Source organism: Argopecten irradians, chromosome 11 (genome assembly GCF_041381155.1).
Source record: "Argopecten irradians isolate NY chromosome 11, Ai_NY, whole genome shotgun sequence".
Taxonomy (NCBI): Eukaryota; Metazoa; Mollusca; class Bivalvia; order Pectinida; family Pectinidae; genus Argopecten; species Argopecten irradians.
Genome location: NC_091144.1, coordinates 8,570,938 through 8,589,907, shown reverse-complemented (window position 1 = coordinate 8,589,907; position 18,970 = coordinate 8,570,938). Strand labels below are relative to the sequence as shown.

The 18,970-nt window shown below is 35.1% G+C and overlaps 1 protein-coding gene across 1 annotated transcript; it reads left to right on the top strand.

Annotated features, from left to right (window-relative positions):
- Positions 1-18,970, top strand: LOC138334689 (protein TEX261-like). The gene is made up of 5 exons (XM_069283354.1): positions 1-166; positions 626-705; positions 12,261-12,414; positions 15,576-15,643; positions 15,948-18,970. The coding sequence occupies exons 1-5, from the start codon at positions 97-99 to the stop codon at positions 16,179-16,181; spliced, it is 606 nt and encodes a 201-aa protein (XP_069139455.1). The 5' UTR covers positions 1-96; the 3' UTR covers positions 16,182-18,970.

The window sequence follows — 18,970 nt, the reverse complement described above, 5'->3', positions numbered from 1 at the left end:
AGTTAGTCATTAAAATTAAACTTCCGGTGATACTGCCAACGTGAAATCTTTTCTGCTGGAGATGCAGGTTTGAAGTGACCTAATTTATCGGTCAAAATGTGGTTTATGTACATCATAAGTTGGATTGCATTGCTTTTGCAGATTATCATCATAACCTTGTCAATAGGTAAGAAAGAAACAGTTTTGTATCCGACCAAAGCTCGACTCTCGTTTTATCCAAAACTTTGAATTTCTTGCATTGAATTTGTTGACCACCAGATTTAAAGAATTTTCCGTAATTTACATGTACTGTGTACTTATAAATATTTTATTTTGTTTGAAGACGCAAAAGGTGTTTTACTCATAATATACACAGTAGCCATTTCAGTCAAGCAAATCACAGAAAAAGAGTAAAGGTCATTTGTATTATAAAAAACCCAAAGCAAAGGTTAATATTTAAAGCAAATGATAATGATTAGTCAGTAATGATGACTGCATGCTAGTCTTGTATACTACTGTATGCCTAGTGTTTTAGATACTTTATTTGCTAACGTTAACATTTGGTCGCCAGTCCTCTGATATTTTGCAAAACCAATGATGATATATTTAGTTACTAGAAGAACCTTCTAAATATTTCTTTTCTTAGCTGCTGGTCTTTACTACCTGGCTGAATTGGTTGAAGAATACACTGTTTTAACAGCTAAAATCATCAAGTATATGATATTTGTAAGTATAATTATATAAAAGGCTTTATAATTAGCAGATGCGGATGCCATGAATGGAACTGCTATATATACTGGTCAGCAAATTAGATTTTTCTGATGTTACTTTGCTTACCATGGACAAGATATACAGAGTACTACTGTACATATTATTATACCTCACTGATGAGTCACAGTAGCTGATTGGTCGAGAGACGTCACATGTTTGGGCGACAAAACATCGAGTATCCCGCTGAACGTCATGTTAAAAAATCATCATTCATTGATAAGAGACACATTAACACAATTACACTCAATGTAATGTGTATATGATCATCATTGATGTAACTTACTATTATGGAGTTGGATTTGGGTTGAAAGATACAGTAGATTTAAGTTATGATTTAACATAACTTTAAATCACGCTAAAGATTTAACGTTAGCCCAACAGTGTTAGAGCAAACAACTTAAATTCTAGCCAATACTTTAGACTTGTATTCTGGCACGAGAAAAACTTTATTTGTTCGGTATAATAAACAATTAATTGCTCTGGCGGTAGGGAGACATGATGCTTATTTACCCTTGGCAAGTCATATTTCTCGAGGACTTAGCCCAAAGGAAACATGACATACCTTGGGTAAACTAAAACAAAGCGTCATGTCTCCCTACTGCCAGGACAATAAATGTATAGTGTTTCATCATTGATGGAATACAAAGTCTGATGTAAGATCCTTCAAATGAAAAAAATATTGATGCTATGTTCATGTGTATTTTTTATAAAGGCAGGAAAATTTTGTATTAATTTTCAGGGCATCCAGTTGAGTCTTGACTTTTCGCATATTCAGGAGTCAAATTACAATTTTTGGCGAGGTCATTACAACCTCATCGTGGTGCTTCATGGATTCTCTTTCAGTTGATTTCTTCAATATCATTGGCTAAGAATTTCTGAGCAGATACTTGCGCTCCTAGCGGCAGTGTATTCAACAACTATGATTTTACGGGGAGCTTTAAATTGCAAAATTGTAATATGAAAGTTACTGAATATATACATGTGTATCTGTAACTGTATATGAACACTTTCCTATACTATACATGTCAGTCCTCTATTACACTATTACACTCTCCTATACTATACATGTCAGTCCTCTATTACACTATTACACTCTCCTATACTATATTACACTCTCCTATACTAGACATGTCAGTCCTCTATTACACTATTACACTCTCCTATACTAGACATGTCAGTCCTCTATTACACTATTACACTCTCCTATACTAGACATGTTAATCTTCTATTACTCTACAACACCTCACTATACAGTTATTAATAAAATTATATATGTTATTATTTCAGTTAATATTAATTGTAATTTAATACAGTGAGATGTCATTTGAAAACAAAAATTGGTGTGGGGAGGGGGATCATTTTACCATTGCCATAGTATTTTGACCCCCTCCCCTTCTAATCTGAAGTTCTAATAGTCATAGTTTTTGTAAATAATACTTTAAAGTAATTAAAATCATAATATATATAATTCTATTGTATCTTAAAGGTGATAAAAACAGAAGGGACATGGAAAATGAGATAATACGCTAGAAACATTTGTATGTCCTATCTAAACATATACCAGTTTGATATTTGCTTATATTTTGTCTCTAAATAGTAAAATTAATGAAAGTAATCTTCACATCTTTTCGACGACAGATTTTTTTCTATGACTTACCTCCCTTGAGTTATGATGAGCTATGATCATCTGAGACAATCAACTACCGCAAGCCGGTGTGCCGATCACGGAACTGTCAACATGCATGTGTATTTTAGCCACAGGTCTTAGTACTTACGGAAATACACACGGAGAAAAATATGTTATATTTCGACTTATAGGGTAGCGTGATTTATCCCCTACATAATGACACATTATTGACGTCATAACCTATAATATGACGTCACTATATGTAAATGATGATGTCATTAATGTCGAGTATATATATCATGTGGAGTATCATGTGAAGGGTTAAATATAAGGTCATTTTTCACGAATGAATAAGTATTACTTTCCTATTCAGTCCACCCTGGAGTAAATACGACTGTGCATGTATGTAATTTATAGTTGACACATAAAATTAACCGGGGAGTTTTGATATACATACTGGTAATTTTATGTGCAAAATAAGATTGTAGTGGAAATGGACAATTATTGCGGCCCACCTCTTTAGACCTACGTTTTGATGAAAAAAATCATCCGTTACAAGCATACGGAGACATAAAAAATACACTCAGATTATTTATCTGTTGTGTCTTTTTGCCCCCCTTTTTCGTCGACTAAAATGTTCTGCGCATTTAAAAGAAAAAAGGGTCCTCCTAAACAGTTTTCATACTTCACTTTAGGGATTCTACTGCATGTAGTTCAAAAAATCTTAGCAAGATAATTAATTCATTATTTAAATGCAGGTAATTTGAAATCGAAAAATTACATGGTTAAAAACGCTTTAAAATTATCAAAATACATCGTAAAACTCATCACAGCCAGTAATATTTTTCCTTCTCGGGGGAGACCTTCGGACCTCAAAACACCAAAATATTGCGCCTTCGCAGCTCGCAAAATCATTAAAATACATCGTGAAACTCATATCTCAGCCATTCTAAATCGTAATATGATTTCCTGGGGGTCTCCTCCGAACCCTCAAAACACCACAATGCTCGCCAATTTGGCCAATTTGCATACTCATTAATTTCCTGTTATATTCTACATAGTACATTTGCGTATATGTAGAATACGAATAATACCGATTTTTTTTAACTAGACCCCTAAATCGTCTCATAGTGTTCAATAGGCTATCTAGTGTGTCCATATTGATATAAACTAAATAATTCTCAAATCACTGTGGACTGTTCGTATACTTTTAAAATTTACTTAAGGTCGACAGGTTTGTTATTTCCAAAACTGCGCACGCTTAGATAATATATAATGAAGCGGTCTTGTGAATGATTTGTGTTTTATAAGAAATATGTTGTTGCATGGCCCTGTGTTATATTGAACATGCATATCTTGTCCACGAGTACATGACATGCATATTTGGTCATTGTATCTAGTACCTGTGTTTTGTCCCGTCTTTTTTTTATCGGTCTTGCGTGTAGTGTTACTATTGTACATGTTATTCTATTTTCGTACACGGAAAGCCCCGAAATTTTGACGAATAAATCCGTAAAACTCATTACAGAACTTTAAAAAATTAATAAGCCTAACCCTTTCTGTGCGGTGTTCTGAATGATTAAGTTCCAAATAGGAAATAGAGGTGTGTAGTACATATATAAGGCGGGATAGGGGCATATTTGTCACGGTATGATAGGATTTTAGAAAGGGTATGAAAGGTAGCGGTGTCTACTTTATATGCATTATATGTATGTACATGTAGCATGTAGTGTCATTGATGTTTTGGTCCATTTTCTTGCAAACTTATATTTCTTATTGTTGATATAAACTTTAAAGTCTATGTTTAGAGTTTTAATTTATAGACAAAAGTCAAGCGTAACCTCCTCGAACCTGAGTTGACACACCTGTAGCCTACACGATGTCAAATGACTTTTGACCTAAAGAATATAACAATTTTATAGCCCAGAATATGACGATTAGAATGAGTAAACGATCGTTTTTATTTTTCAGGGTATGTTATAGATTGTACATGTATATTATATATACAGATACATGTCCACTTATCAATATAGCAATTACACGTAGAGCGACTGTTTTAAATATCTATAATCACCAATACCGCAACACTGCCCCATATGAATTTCCCAGATCTTGTCATAGCTGTTTGTCTCAGATGACGTCATGAATCAACGGCCACCTGGTGATATCAGGGGCAATAAGCGATGCGATCGTTCTAGACAAGGGTCGTTGTGGACTTCGTTTCAAGCACATTTTATGGAAATTACGTCAAATACAACCTGTATTTTTTGTTGGAAATCATAAAGTGCACCACAATAAACAAATATCAACACAAAAATAGCATATTTAAAATCTGTTTTTATCACCTTTAAGGCAGTTAATTTGTCAGTTGAAAAGAAATAATTGGAGAGAGGAGGGGGGGGTCATTTCACCATGGTATTTTGACCCCCCTCCTCCCACTTCTGAACTGAAGCTTTTTCTCATAGTCATAGTTTTTGTACATAGCACTTAATATCAACTGAAATCATAATATATATGATTTTATTATATCTTGAGGCAGTTAAATGTCAGATGAAGGAAAAAAATGAAGAAAAAACTTAAGTAGGGAGAGGGGGGTCATTTCAACATGACCATGGTATTTTGACACGTACTCCCCCACCCCACTGAGCCCACTCCCCTTCTAAACTGAACTTCTCATCATAGTCATAGTTTCTATAAATAACACTTATAATTAACTGAAATCATAACATACATAAATAGATGTATATGATTTTATTGTATTTTAAAGCAGTTAAGGATGTTCCGAACAGTGATCGAATGCGCCGTTCGTTCGGATCTCCTCGGGTCAATGAGTGCATTCGGAACTGCACATGAAAACTCTTTTGTGACTAAGATTATGAAGAATAGCGATCTATATGTTATCCGTCTAACAATATCTGACCTTTTAACGTTAAAATCGGGATAGTATAGTCGATAAACGGCGTATTTGTCGATATTGTAATTAGTTAGGTTTGCCGAAAGCTTGATACCGGGTGAAAATCAAAGTTTGTACGGTAGGTGTAGGACCTAGTTTCGACAAACTAGAAAAAAATGATGTTGTCAGATCTTTGACTTTGGCTAGGCTAATATAACATGAAGCCACATGTATCTTTTGAGAAGCACATTACATACCTCATACAAACGGACTGATATATGCTGATACGGGTCGATCTTGTACTGAATAAAATGAGATTTCATAACAATCAAGTGATTAAAACACTTTCTGTTCAACTCCGACACCCCTGCTTTTCGTTCAATTTGTACAAGCTAGCTAGTATACACATATATATGTGATATATGTATTTCATGAATATTGCGTATGTAGATGTCTACATGTATCATGTTTAGCTAATATGATTCTCAATAAGCACTAACACGTTCGTGTAGTCCGCTAAACCTGCCTATATTATTAGGCTTTTTTTACTCTGATTCAGTTGATAAAATACTATCTTACGAAAAAGCACATGTAAGCTAGTGTCAACATCAGTATTTATCTGTGATATAGAAACTAAACATGTACATGTAGGCATAGACTTATTATTTTCCTGTCTACAGTAATCAGCTGAACGTAGATCAAGGATTCAGAATAAGAGATTTTTTTCTTAGGTGTATAGATTCTACTTGCCGTATAGGTTATATAGAGGATCCAAAAATCTGTTAAAGTTTACTTCGGATAATAAATATATATCTATATGTATTAGATATGCAGATATCCCCTCAAAAAACATACAAAGACATCAGTTATGTATGATGACACCGATTTAATCAACTTTGATTGTTGTAACGTAGACGCTTTTCATCGTTACAATTTTGGCGCCAAATTCAAATTTATGCTTGAATATCTGCCTCAAACGACTATTGAAGCTAAGATATCTTGACGATGGAAAGATAGATTTTGATAAAAAACATTTTTCTGCTAAAACAATATAAAATCTTGGAATGTCTAAAGGTTAATTGAAGTATAATCTTTACACAGAATTTTTCATATTCATTTTTCAAATATTGTATCCAGGTAAAATAATGGTTTATTTGTGCCATTTCTTAGCTTTGTATAGCATCAAATTGGTGGCATCATGACATAAAATTAACAGGTATAACAATTTATATTATTAGACTATTACACTTTATAATATTCAATATACATGTATAAGATGTTCTTTATGAAAATATTACCGCTCAATTTTGGTCTAATAATATAATTGTGAAAAAAGTCATTTTTTAGGGGGTAGGGGTATAGAAAGGCTAATTACTAAAAAAATCCGCGGTCATTTTTTTTTTATATTCTTTCATCATAACCCAAACAACTGTCTTATTATGTGGACAAAAATAAAGAAAATTAAACAACACATTTTTTTGAAAATTAGGTATTTAAGTTGAAATTCAAATACAAAAATTGGCCCTTTTTTGGCCTCATTTACATGCATTCGCATGAAAAATTCACAATTATTGTATTTTTAAGAGTGGAAACGACATTTAGGTCATTGATAGCCATATGAACTTACATATTAAAGATAAAAAATGTTGTTGTTTGTAATATTTCAGTCCATTACCAAGCTTTGAAAATATGTGTGTAAAATTGTATTTTGAGAAAAACAGATGTTGAGGTAGGGTTATTGAGAGTACAATATTTCCAAAACCGCACTGTCAAATTTCAAATAAAAGCCTTAATAAACAGTTTATCAACCAATCTTTCAGTGGGCAAAATTTAAAGAAAATTAAACGAGGGAAAATTTTTAGGCCTAACTGTATCGAACCACCTTAAATGTCAGTTGACTAAAAAAAAAAACTTAAAACAAGAGGCCCAGAGGGCCTGTATCGCTCACCTGGTTTGTAATGCCTAGGAATGTTCTGAATACAAGTTCATTGTTTCTTTTCTGAAGGAATTTGAATATTTACCTCTAATTCCCCTATTGGGCCCCACTCTTTCTGCTCCAGGGGGTCAAAGCCAAAATTTATACAAATTCTGTTAACCCCTAGGATGTTTCTGGGCCAAATTTGGTTAAAATCCAAGCAGAACTATATGACTATTAGCGATTTATAGGATTTACCTCTATTTCACCTATTGGGCCCCGCCCCTCCTGCCCCCCGGGGGGTCAGAGCCAAAATTTATACAAGTTCTGTCCCCCTTCACCCAAGGATGTTTGTGGCCAAATTTGGTTACAATCCATGCAGAACTCTAGGTCAAGTAGCGATTTATAGGATTTACCTCTATTTCCTCTATTGGGCCCCGCCCCTTCTGCCCCCCGGGGGTCAGAGCCAAAATTTATACAAGTTCTGTTCCCCTTCCCCCAAGGATGTTTTTGGCCAAATTTGGTTACAATCCATGCAGAACTCTAGGACAAGTAGCGATTTATAGGATTTACCTTTATTTCCCCTATTTGGCCCCGCCCCTCCTGCCCCCGGGGGCTCAGAGCCAAAATTTATACAAGTTCTGTTCCCCTTCCCCCAAGGATGTTTGTGGCCAAATTTGGTTACAATCCATGCAGAACTCTATGACTAGTAGCGATTTATAGGATTTACCTTTATTTTCCCTATTGGGCCCCGCCCCTCCTGCCACCAGGGGGTCAGAGCCAAAATTTATACAAGTTCTGTTCCCCTTCTCCTAAGGATGTTTGTGGCCAAATTTGGTCACAATCCATGCAGAACTCTAGGACAAGTAGCGATTTATAGGATTTACCTTTATTTCCCCTATTGGGCCCCGCCCCTCCTGCCCCCGGGGGCTCAGAGCCAAAATTTATACAAGTTCTGTTTCCCTTCCCCAAGGATGCTTGTGGCCAAATTTGGTTACAATCCATGCAGAACTCTATGACTAGTAGCGATTCATAGGATTTACCTTTATTTCCTCTATTGGGCCCCGCCCCTCCTGCCCCCAGGGGGTCAGAGCCAAAATTTATACAAGTTCTGTTCCCCTTCTCCTAAGGATGTTTGTGGCCAAATTTGGTCACAATCCATGCAGAACTCTAGGACAAGTAGCGATTTATAGGATTTACCTTTATTTCCCCTATTGGGCCCCGCCCCTCCTGCCCCCGGGGGGGTTAGAGCCAAATTTTATACAAGTTCTGTTCCCCTTCCCCCAAGGATGCTTGTGGCCAAATTTGGTTACAATCCATGCAGAACTCTATGACTAGTAGCGATTTATAGGATTTACCTTTATTTCCTCTATTGGGCCCCGCCCCTCCTGCCCCCAGGAGCTCAGAGCCAAAATTTATACAAGTTCTGTTCCCCTTCCCCCAAGGATGCTTGTGGCCAAATTTGGTTACAATCCATGCAGAACTCTATGACTAGTAGCGATTTAAAGGAAATGTTGACGGACAGACGGACGACGGACGGACGGACGGACGGACGGACGGACGACGGACGACAGACGCCGCGCCATGGCATAAGCTCACCGGCCCTTCGGGCCAGGTGAGCTAAAAACTGGAGTATAGGCTAAAAGGGGTCATTTCGCCATGACCATGTCAAGAGGCAAGGTTTTATTTAGAGTCGCATACATGAGGAACATAATAACATTAGCACTGTAGTGCTATTCTTGCGACAAACATATGTAAAAATATTACACTACAAACAGGTAATTCATATATAGAGAGACAACAATTTAACCATAACAAGTATGCAATAGATACATAATATTTAGTTGGAAACAGCTATCGCAGTTTAGCAGAAATAAGAAAATTTAATTTAAAACTAATAACATAATTACACTTGTATGTCACACAAATGTTACACAAAATAGGTTAAGACACTAAAGTGTAATGTACATAAATGCTAATATAGCAAAGTATAAAAATTTACAGTATATACACTAACATAGTGTGAATTAAAAATAGAAATTGAAGTCATAGGTAGAAAACAATAAGCTAAAATAAGGTTTATAAAAGTACTGATCTTTGAAAAGGTTTGAAATATCACAGGTTGTATGGTAAAATTTCAATCAGGTAGATTCCAAAAGGGAAACAACTCATCATATATGGCGTGTACAGATGGTACAGGAGCAGATCTGTGTATCCAATGTGTGAAGCAGTCTACAGAACGAATTGTAGTTTTCAGCTAGCCGACATTCATTTGGCAAACTGTTCCACACCTGAGAAGCAGCGAAATGAAAAGATCTCTTACCATAAGTGGAGGTGTTTACCCTTGGAATCTTTACCAGGTTGTCCTGTCTAAGATTATAAAGAACTTCTTTCTTCTCAACAAGATTTTGTAAAATATGAGGAGAAATATCATTTAAAATTTTAAAAACCTCAGAGGCCATATCTTTCATATGCTTTACATGTAAAAAATTAATTTTGTGCCTCCTTAAAATATCGAAGTCTGGGGAAACATACCGGTAGTCATTGTCAATAAAATGAAGTGCTCTCTCCTGGACTTTTTCCATTTTCCTAGTATTTGTCAATGTACAAAAGTGCCAGGCAAGTGGACAATAGTTAAAATTTGAAAGTATAAAAGACTAAAAAATGGTAATTTTCCCCTTCTTTGTAAGATTATTTCCCAGTCTATTTAAAACAGAAAGTTGTTTGGCAGCATTTCTACTGAGTCGAGATATGTGTGCATCGAATTTAAGAGCAAAAGTCAATATCTACACCTAAAAGTTTTACAGTATCTTCACATATAATCCCAAGGCCATCGATGTTAAAAGATTTAATAGAATTTTTTGTCTTCTTTCCAAAACATATAGCATGGAACTTCTCTGGGTTGGCCTTCATACTATTAAAATAAAACCAGTCTATCAGAACTTTACTCTCTTTTTCTAATTAAGCAATCTTTCAGATGTAAAAAAACTATCACCTATCTTAGGGAGAGTCTTATCATCTGCATAATTATATAAAACACATTTGTCAACAAAGGTAAAAATATCATTCATAAAAATTTTGAAAATCAGAGGTCCGACAATAGAACCCTGGGGGACCCACTTCTTCACATCTGTCCATTCGCTGGTATTTTGAAACACACATTCATTATAAAAAAGCGTTTTAACTGCTAGCCATAGGTCTTCAAATTTAACCCCAATAGAGGATTTATCATAAATGAGAAGAAAAAAACATGTATTTAAAAACTTTTAGAAGGGGAGGGGGGTCACTTTACCATGGGGGTTCATTTCACCATAATGGTATTTTGACCCCGGGGTCATTTCACCATAATGGTATATTGACTCCGGGGTCAACATACCATTTATTCAAAATACCATGCTACACCAGATTATCCAAGTTCACCAAGTCCGGTCATGATCAGTACCTGGCAATTTGAACTTGTGAGCCAGAGTTGGAAAGCTTATATATGTTGGGACATCAAAACCACTCGTCCATAGCCCATGTCAGCGGTGCTTTTTAGCCCACCATCATCAGATGGTGGGCTATTCAAATCGCTTTTTGTCCGTGGTCCGTCAACCGTCCTTCCATCCGTCCGTCCGTCTGTTAACAATTCTTGTTATCGCTATTTCTCAGAAAGTACCAAAGGGATCTGTCTCAAAATTCATATGAAGGTTCCCCTAGGGCCCTAGTTGTGCATATTGCATTTTGGGATGGATCAGTCAACAAGATGGCCGCCAGGCAGCCATCTTGGATTTTGATAGTTAAAGTTTGTTATCGCTATTTCTCAGAAAGTACTGAAGGGATCTGTCTCAAATTTCATATGTAGGTTCCCCTACGGACCTAGTTGTGCATATTGCATTTTGGGACCGATCGGTGAACAAGATGGCCGCCAGGCAGCCATCTTGGATTTTGATATTTAAAGTTTGTTATCGCTATTTCTCAGAAAGTACTGAAGGGATCTTTCTCAAATTTCATATATAGGTTCCCCTACGGACGTAGTTGTGCATATTGCGTTTTGGGACCGATATGTGAACAAGATGGCCACCAGGCAGCCATCTTGGATTTTGATACCTGAGTCTGTTATCGCTATTATTCAGAAAGTACTGAAGGGATCTGTCTCAAATTTCATATGTAGGTTCCCCTACGAACCTAGTTGTGCATATTGCGTTTTGGGACCGATCGGTGAACAATATGGCCGCCAGGCTGCCATCTTGGATATGATAGCTGAAGTTTGTTATCGCTATTTCTCAGAAAATGCTGAAGGGATCTTTCTCAAATTTCATATGTATGTTCCCCTAGGGCCATTGTTGTGCATATTGCCTTTTCGGACCGATCGATGAAGAAAATGGCCGCCAGGCAGCCATCTTGGATTTTGATATCTAAAGTTGGTTATCGCTATTTCTCAGAAAGTACTGAAGGGATCTGTCTCAAATTTCATATGTAGGTTCCCCCACGGACCTAGTTGTGCATATTGCGTTTTGGGACCGATCGGTGAACGAGATGGCCGTCAGGCAGCCATCTTGGATTTTGATATTTAAAGATTGTTATCACTATTTCTCAGAAAATACTGAAATTATCTGTCTCAAATTTCATATGTAGGTTCCCCTAGAGACCTAGTTGTGCATATTGCCTTTTGGGACCGACCGGTCAACAAGATGGCCGCCAGGCAGCCATCTTGGATTTTGATTTTTAAAGTTTGTTATAGCTATTTTTCAGAAAGTATTCAATGGATCATTCTCAAATTTCACATGTAGGTTCCCCTAGGGCCCTAGATGTGCATATTGCGATTTGGGACCGATCATCATCAAGATGACCGCCATGGAATCATCTTGGATTTTGATAGTTGAAGTTTGTTACTGCTTTTTCTCAGAAAGTACTGAAGCGATCTGTCTCAAATTGTATGTGTAGTATATGTTTGAAAAAGTTTAAAAAGTATAGAAAAGATCCATCTTTCCATTGTCAGACATAGATCATTCTTTGGTGGGTGCCAAGATCCCTCTGGGATCTCTCGTTTGGATTTGGTACTATTTATAATTATATTTATAATTGTTTTGTAGAGCACATCAGCGGTCTTCGTGGGATTGTTACTATTAGAAGATTTCCCTTTGATGATGGTTGTTTCGGGACTCCTGGGCAATGTGGCATTTTTCTTGGTTTTAAAGACTTTCCCTTACTTTGTCATTAGTTCTCCTGCATTTGTTGGCTCAGTAGGTAAGTATTGGTACATTGTTCATTTACATTGACAGGAATATCTCAAACCCTGTTTCTTTACTTTAATTTTTGAAATATGATTAATTGAATCGCATAAAGGTTTAACTAAAAAGTCATTCAACACAGCTGGTTGAAACTTTCTTTATACCTCAGATAAGTGCCCTAGTTGTGCCTTTTGCTATCGCAGACCTTCCATTTTGGGATTTTTTTTTTTACATTGACAGGAATATCGCAAACCCTGTTTCTTTACTTTAAAATTTTTGAAATAGGATTAATTGAATCCCAAAAAGGTATTTATAGCTCAGATAAGTGCCCTAGTTGTGCCTTTTGCTATTGCAGACCTTCCATTTTGGGATTTTTTCCTGTTACCATGGAATCTTAGTCAAAAATACCAAATCACTGTTTCCTTTTGTCTCCGGACTATAACTCCAAAACCATTCAATATCACTCCATGAAATTTTCTGTATACATCAGACAAGAGCCCTAGTAGCGGCTTTTGCTATTGTGGACCTTCCATGTTAAGTGTTTTTTCTGTTATCATGGAAACTTAATTAAAAAATACCAAATTACTATTACATTTTGTTTCTGGGCTTTAACTCCAAATCATTCAACACAGCTCAATGTATCAGACAGGTACCCTAGTTGTGCCTTTGTTCTATTGCGGACCTTCAATTTTTGGATTTTTTTCTGTTACCAAGGAAATGAAAATGAAAAAAAATATACTAAGTTTTAGTTTCTTTATGTTACCTGCTGTTAATATTTTTTTAGTTTTACAATACTCATATACATTTAACGTTATACTTCAATAATTGTTACTTTGACCTTGATGTAATTGTTATACTTCAATAATTGTTACTTTGACCTTGATGTAATTGGGTTTTTAGGTCACCTGACAATGATTTTTTTAGGTACATTTGGGGCTGAATAAAGGCCCCTTCCCCTAGAGAAATTTTGCTATATTTTCCCAGTTTCATGTAAATATTTTCCCAAATAAAGAAAAACTCTCTAAAATTTACATATTTCAAGAAAATACTATGTAAATTTTTCCCAATTGAAAAGGTACAGACCTCTGAAATTATTGAGTAAGAAGATCACTGCCTGAGACGAAGTCTCAAGGGCCTATTTTATCGCCATTTGTCCATCGTCATGCGTATTGTGTCCGCATTTTACATTTTTGACTTCTTCTCCAAAACTGCTGAAGCAAGCTCAATAAAATTTTGCACAAACCTTTTAAGGCATAAGGCAAATCAAAATTGTGAATTATATGACCCCCATCCTTGAGGGGGCTGTGGGAGGGGCCAAAAGGGGTAAAATTGGCTAAAATTTCAAAAATCTTCTTCTCCACTCACAGATGTAGTAGAATCAAATACTCTTCATAGATAGAAAGGTCTCAAGGCCCTCTACAAAAATTGTGAATTATATGACCCTGGGGAGTGGGTTAAGTTTACTATAGTTTATATAGGGAAAACACATTTTTGGGATTATGTGGTCATTTATAATAGGAAATTAGTCAAATGTTGTCAGAAATATCCCTATGAGATGGCCATTGAATCCTATTAACAAATTTTCCATGACTGACCCCCAGGAACCTTAGGGGCGGGGTCAAATAGGTCAAAACTTTAAAAATCTTCTTTTGAAATTCTGCATGAAACTGGTAGAATCAAATACTCTTCATAGATGGAAAGGTATTCAGGTCCTTTACTAAAATTGTTAATTATATGACCCTAGAGTCTGTTTCCCCCTGGGGAGGGGGTCAAGTTTACTACAGTTTATATAGGAAAAAACACATTAACATTATTTGCTTATTTTTCATAAGACATTAGTCAAACTGGGTTAGAATTATTAACCTAAGATAGCATTTTAACACCATAACGATATTGGTCCTGGCCGCCAGCCAGAGGCCAGAGGGGAGTGGCCAAAAGGGGTCAAATTGGTTAAAATTTCAAAAATCTTCTACTTAATTCACAGATTTGATGGAACCAGATACTCTTCATAGATTGGAAGGTCTTAAGGCCCTCTACAAAAATTGTGAATTACATTATTATGTATATGACCCTGGGGTCTCAGGTTCCCCCCTGGGGAGGGGGTTAAGTATATGATAGTTTTTATAAGGAAAACACATTTTTGAGCATTATTTGGTCATATATAATAAGAAATTAGTCAAATGTTGGCAGAAATATCCCTATGAGATGGCAATTGAAAATATTTTTAATGACTGACACCCAGGGGCCTTAATTAGGAATGGGGCCAAAAGGGGTCAAATAGGCTAAAACTTAGATCTTCTTCTGAAATTCTGGAACTGATAGAATCAAATACTCTTCATAGATTGGAAGGTCTTTACAACAATTGTGAATTTCATGTCCCTGGAATCTCAAATTTTCCTCTGGGGAGGGGGTCATATTTACTATAGTTTATATAGGAAAAACACATTTATGAACATTATTTGCTTAGTTTTTATAGGAAATTAGTCAATCTGGGTTAGAATTATTAGCCTAAGATAGCATTTCATAGTCATATCCATATTGATCCTGGCTGACCCCCAGGGGCCAGAAGGCCAGGGTAAAAATGGATCAAAAATCTTTCTTCTGAATTTACAGATTTGATGGAACCAAATACTCTTTATAGCTAGATTAAAAAGTCAAATTTATAAAATCACTGACTGACTTCAAGGGCCTGATGGGTCAATATATAGTGGTTATATGTCTTTTTTCATTCTGTATATGAACTCAGGTGATTGTTGAGATCCATAGGCCTCTTGTTTATACAAACTGCAGTGCTCGAGGGATAATACCACGTTGTGCTGCTCTTTGTTAGTTTAACGTCCTGCTCTACAGGCAGGGTCATTTAAGATATTGCTAGGTTTGATGGTGGAGGAAAACCAGAGTACCCAGAGAAAAACCACTGATCAGCAGTTATAACCTGGAAACTGCCCCACTTAGGATTCAAACTTACAACCCAGAGGTGAAGGGTTTATGGTAATATATCGGACCTCTTATAACCACTCTACTTCTATGGCCTCATATATAACATGGAACAGCTTATCCAAGTCAGATGATCATTCTCGCGAACTTGGAACTAAATGTTGTATGTGTTCTAAATTATCCCCCCTCCCCCCTTGTCCACAAGCATATATGTTTATGATTTTCATGTTTTCATTTCAGTTTTTGTTATTATCAACCATTACCTGGCCTTCCAATATTTTTCATCGATTTGGTTCCCCTTTACAGATGTAAGTACATACTGGGTATATTGTAAGCTACTGTATCAATTAAACTGGCAATAATTACATGGAGGGATTTTATAAGAGAAGGAGTTCAGATAGATTATGTATGTTAATTAGACTTATTTGTGTCAGTATGATCATATAACAAAACCAAAATGAAAAGGCATTGACTTTGTCACTGGGTTTAATTTCAGTAGTTTTCAAAATTAAGATATCATTCTATGAATCAGTTACTGGTTATAAGTGGGCAACTATTTAAATATATCTTTAAACCAGTATTATGAATGTTTCGATGTATCCTTTTTTACAGGTACTGTCATACTTTACACTATGTCTGTGGTTGGTGCCATTCGCGTTTTTTGTATCGCTGTCAGCCAATGAAAATGTCTTACCCACCATGACAGAAGCGAGACCTCAAAGCCAAGACTCGGCAGATGTTGTATCCAATTACTTCAAGGCTAAAGGAAAGAAATATGGGCTTCTTTCATTTTTGAAATCTGCTCAAGATAGCATATTACCAGATCGTGTCAGAAAACATTACTAGTGGACGGAACAGTAGTAGATGTCAAATAACATGAACATTGGAATTGGTGCAATTTTATAACGAAAAGCCCCCCATATCTTTTCAGATTGGTGTTTAGGGAATAAGTTATGTTCCAATAGTAGAAGGAAAGTGTGTTTTATGATAAGATATTGGACAAATTTCAGTTATAACATCATCCTGAAAAAATATGTTTTTGATTCATTATCATTTTACAAGTAATCTTATAGATGTGTTTTATTTTGTGCTTTGTAAAAGGTGTTTATGTAGTATTATAGGGCAACTAAATCTGAAAAAAAGGAAAAAAATACTTATGTGGTTAGAGGAAAAGTTTGTTCTTGGTACATATACAATTTTTGTAAGGAAATAATATGCAATTGAAGTACCAATTAAATAATTGATATTTATGAATGTTTTTTTAAGGATTTCCAAGATATACAACTAGAGCTTTCATGTTAGGTACAGTAGGAATAACTGTGGAGGAGGTGCTGTGAAGATGTGATCAGAAACGTACAAGTCTACCCACCATCTAGTTATATTATTTAGATGTATGTTTTTCTTGACTGTCAATATTATACAAAGTATAACTTGTCCTGACAACTATAGCAAGGTGTTGATAAGTATAAAATGAGATTATGTTTAACATCACATTGTGTTCAGGTGAAGTTGGTTTGCTTTTCATTGGTTTATATGCAGTATCAAACTAGAACAACCATTATTATCATTTAAAGTATTCAGTGACTTTAATGTATGTAAGCTTTTGTGTTATTTGTTGGGTGTGATAATTAACCCCTCCTATGTATTCATTTGGTGTGAAATTTTGCTTAATGTGATTTGATTTGATGTTTGTGTGAATCAATTTTTTCAATGTGTAAATGGTACTATCATACAATTGTACATACCCAGCGTTGAATCACCTAGGGATGCTAAATATACATATTTAGTTCAGAAGTATGTAAAGTACTCCCAATATTGTTAAATCCAGGTATGGATATCACCACAATGATAGTAACCCCTGGAATATCAAAAATGGTACATTTGTACCTCTAATACTTGACATTTCCTCTGAAGCTTATTTTAAGTACAGTTGTGTATATGAAAATTGATTTAGAACTATTCAATGAAATGCTGTTATGTTGTAAATACAATGTACATTATAGTAAGTTATTGAAATTCTGAACTCATTTCTAGTGTTTATAAAAGTACAGCTATCATTGATTAATGCTATTGAATCAAATTAACATTCAATGGAGTTCTAGCTAATGCACACTTATTACTGTAAATTAAGGGAGTGTATCACAAGAACAAAATACATAAAGTATTCATCAATTAAGAAAAGGGTTTAATTAGATAGCAGATCTGGACGCTTTTCTACTTTATAGGATGTTTTGCCTTGTACAGTACATATTAAATGATGAAGTTTTTACCCAAATCCTATTGTTCTCTGAAGAAATCCATCATTAATTGTTTGTATAGATTATAGATTGGTTTGCAATTATACAATGGTAAGTCTTATTATTAAACGATAACAATTGACTTGTATATGGTTTGCAAGGTACATGAAAATAAAGTTGTGTTATTTAATATTACACTAGCTATATATATAGCTGCTCCATCTCTTATCATACAAAGATAATACTGTGAATTCTCACTTTAAACTTATTTTATTCAAGTGTATACCAAGGTCATATTATATTTTTGTGAGTACTAAGTAAATGTCATCAAATGTCATTTGTAAATCAATCAAAGGGACGTAACTCTGTTTCTACATTAGTTCTAGACAAATAACAACACAGCTAATGGAATACCATTGTTGTAAACCCACGTTGGTTTATCTTTGGTTTTTGATTCTACATTAGTACTAGACAAATAACAACACAGCTAATGGAATACCATTGTTGTAAACCCACGTTGGTTTATCTTTGGTTTTCAACGGTGATGATGGAATATAGATGTCACATTGCTTAATTGCAGGAAACCAGTAAAAAAAAACTTTGCAATATCCTTCATACAATGGTAGTGTATTCAATGGTTATCATGGTCAGTTTTTTTAGTACCACAAAGCGTTGTAGTAGCTTGAGTTTACTGGAATATAGAAAAAAAAGTCTGGTCAATACCTACAAAACACTTTAAACAAGATTTTGAGGTAATTGCATGATGCTAAAACTCTACTTTCATGCATGGAATCATTTTCAAACTTCAATGCTGTTTTATGGTTAAAGTTTACAGATGGACTATTTTCACTTTATAAACACCAAAGAAATATTCCTATGAACACTATGAACAAAAGTAAGTTTGGAACTAAAAGACATATTCTACTTCTGAATGAGACATTTTTTTAAAGATGAGCATGTTTAAACTCATTTTTTTCCCTTTAGGTTGGGGGGGGGGGTGTTGGTATATGAAGGAAAGATGAAAATGTTTCGCCACTTTCATGACAATAAAATTTGTGTGGCACAGAGAAATGAGTTTTCTACTTATTAAAACCACAACCTTGATCAGTACATTATTTCAAGCTTTGTTCAATTGTTAGCAAATGTTTAAAACAGGAAAGACTGAATTAATGTTTTCCCTTTAGTATTAATTTGTTATTCATATTAACAATATGTGTTTGTTAATTGATGTTTGCTACACGACTTTTCAACGAAATGGATGCACTTCACTTCATTAGTGCATCTTGGTTTTTTATATTATATAATGATATGTTTGTTATATTAAAATATGCATGGTGTCGATTATAGAATTAGTGATGCAATTGTACTGAGCATGGTAATAAAATTTGCAATCGAACA

What these genes read in the sequence shown, in the direction of transcription:
- LOC138334689 (XM_069283354.1), top strand. Translation starts at nt 97, where the DNA reads ATGTGGTTTATGTACATCATAAGTTGGATTGCATTGCTTTTGCAGATT. An exon ending in CATCATAACCTTGTCAATAG is followed by an intron (nt 167 to 625) that starts GTAAGAAAGAAA and finishes TTCTTTTCTTAG; the next exon opens with CTGCTGGTCTTTACTACCTG. An exon ending in TTTGGTTCCCCTTTACAGAT is followed by an intron (nt 15,644 to 15,947) that starts GTAAGTACATAC and finishes CCTTTTTTACAG; the next exon opens with GTACTGTCATACTTTACACT.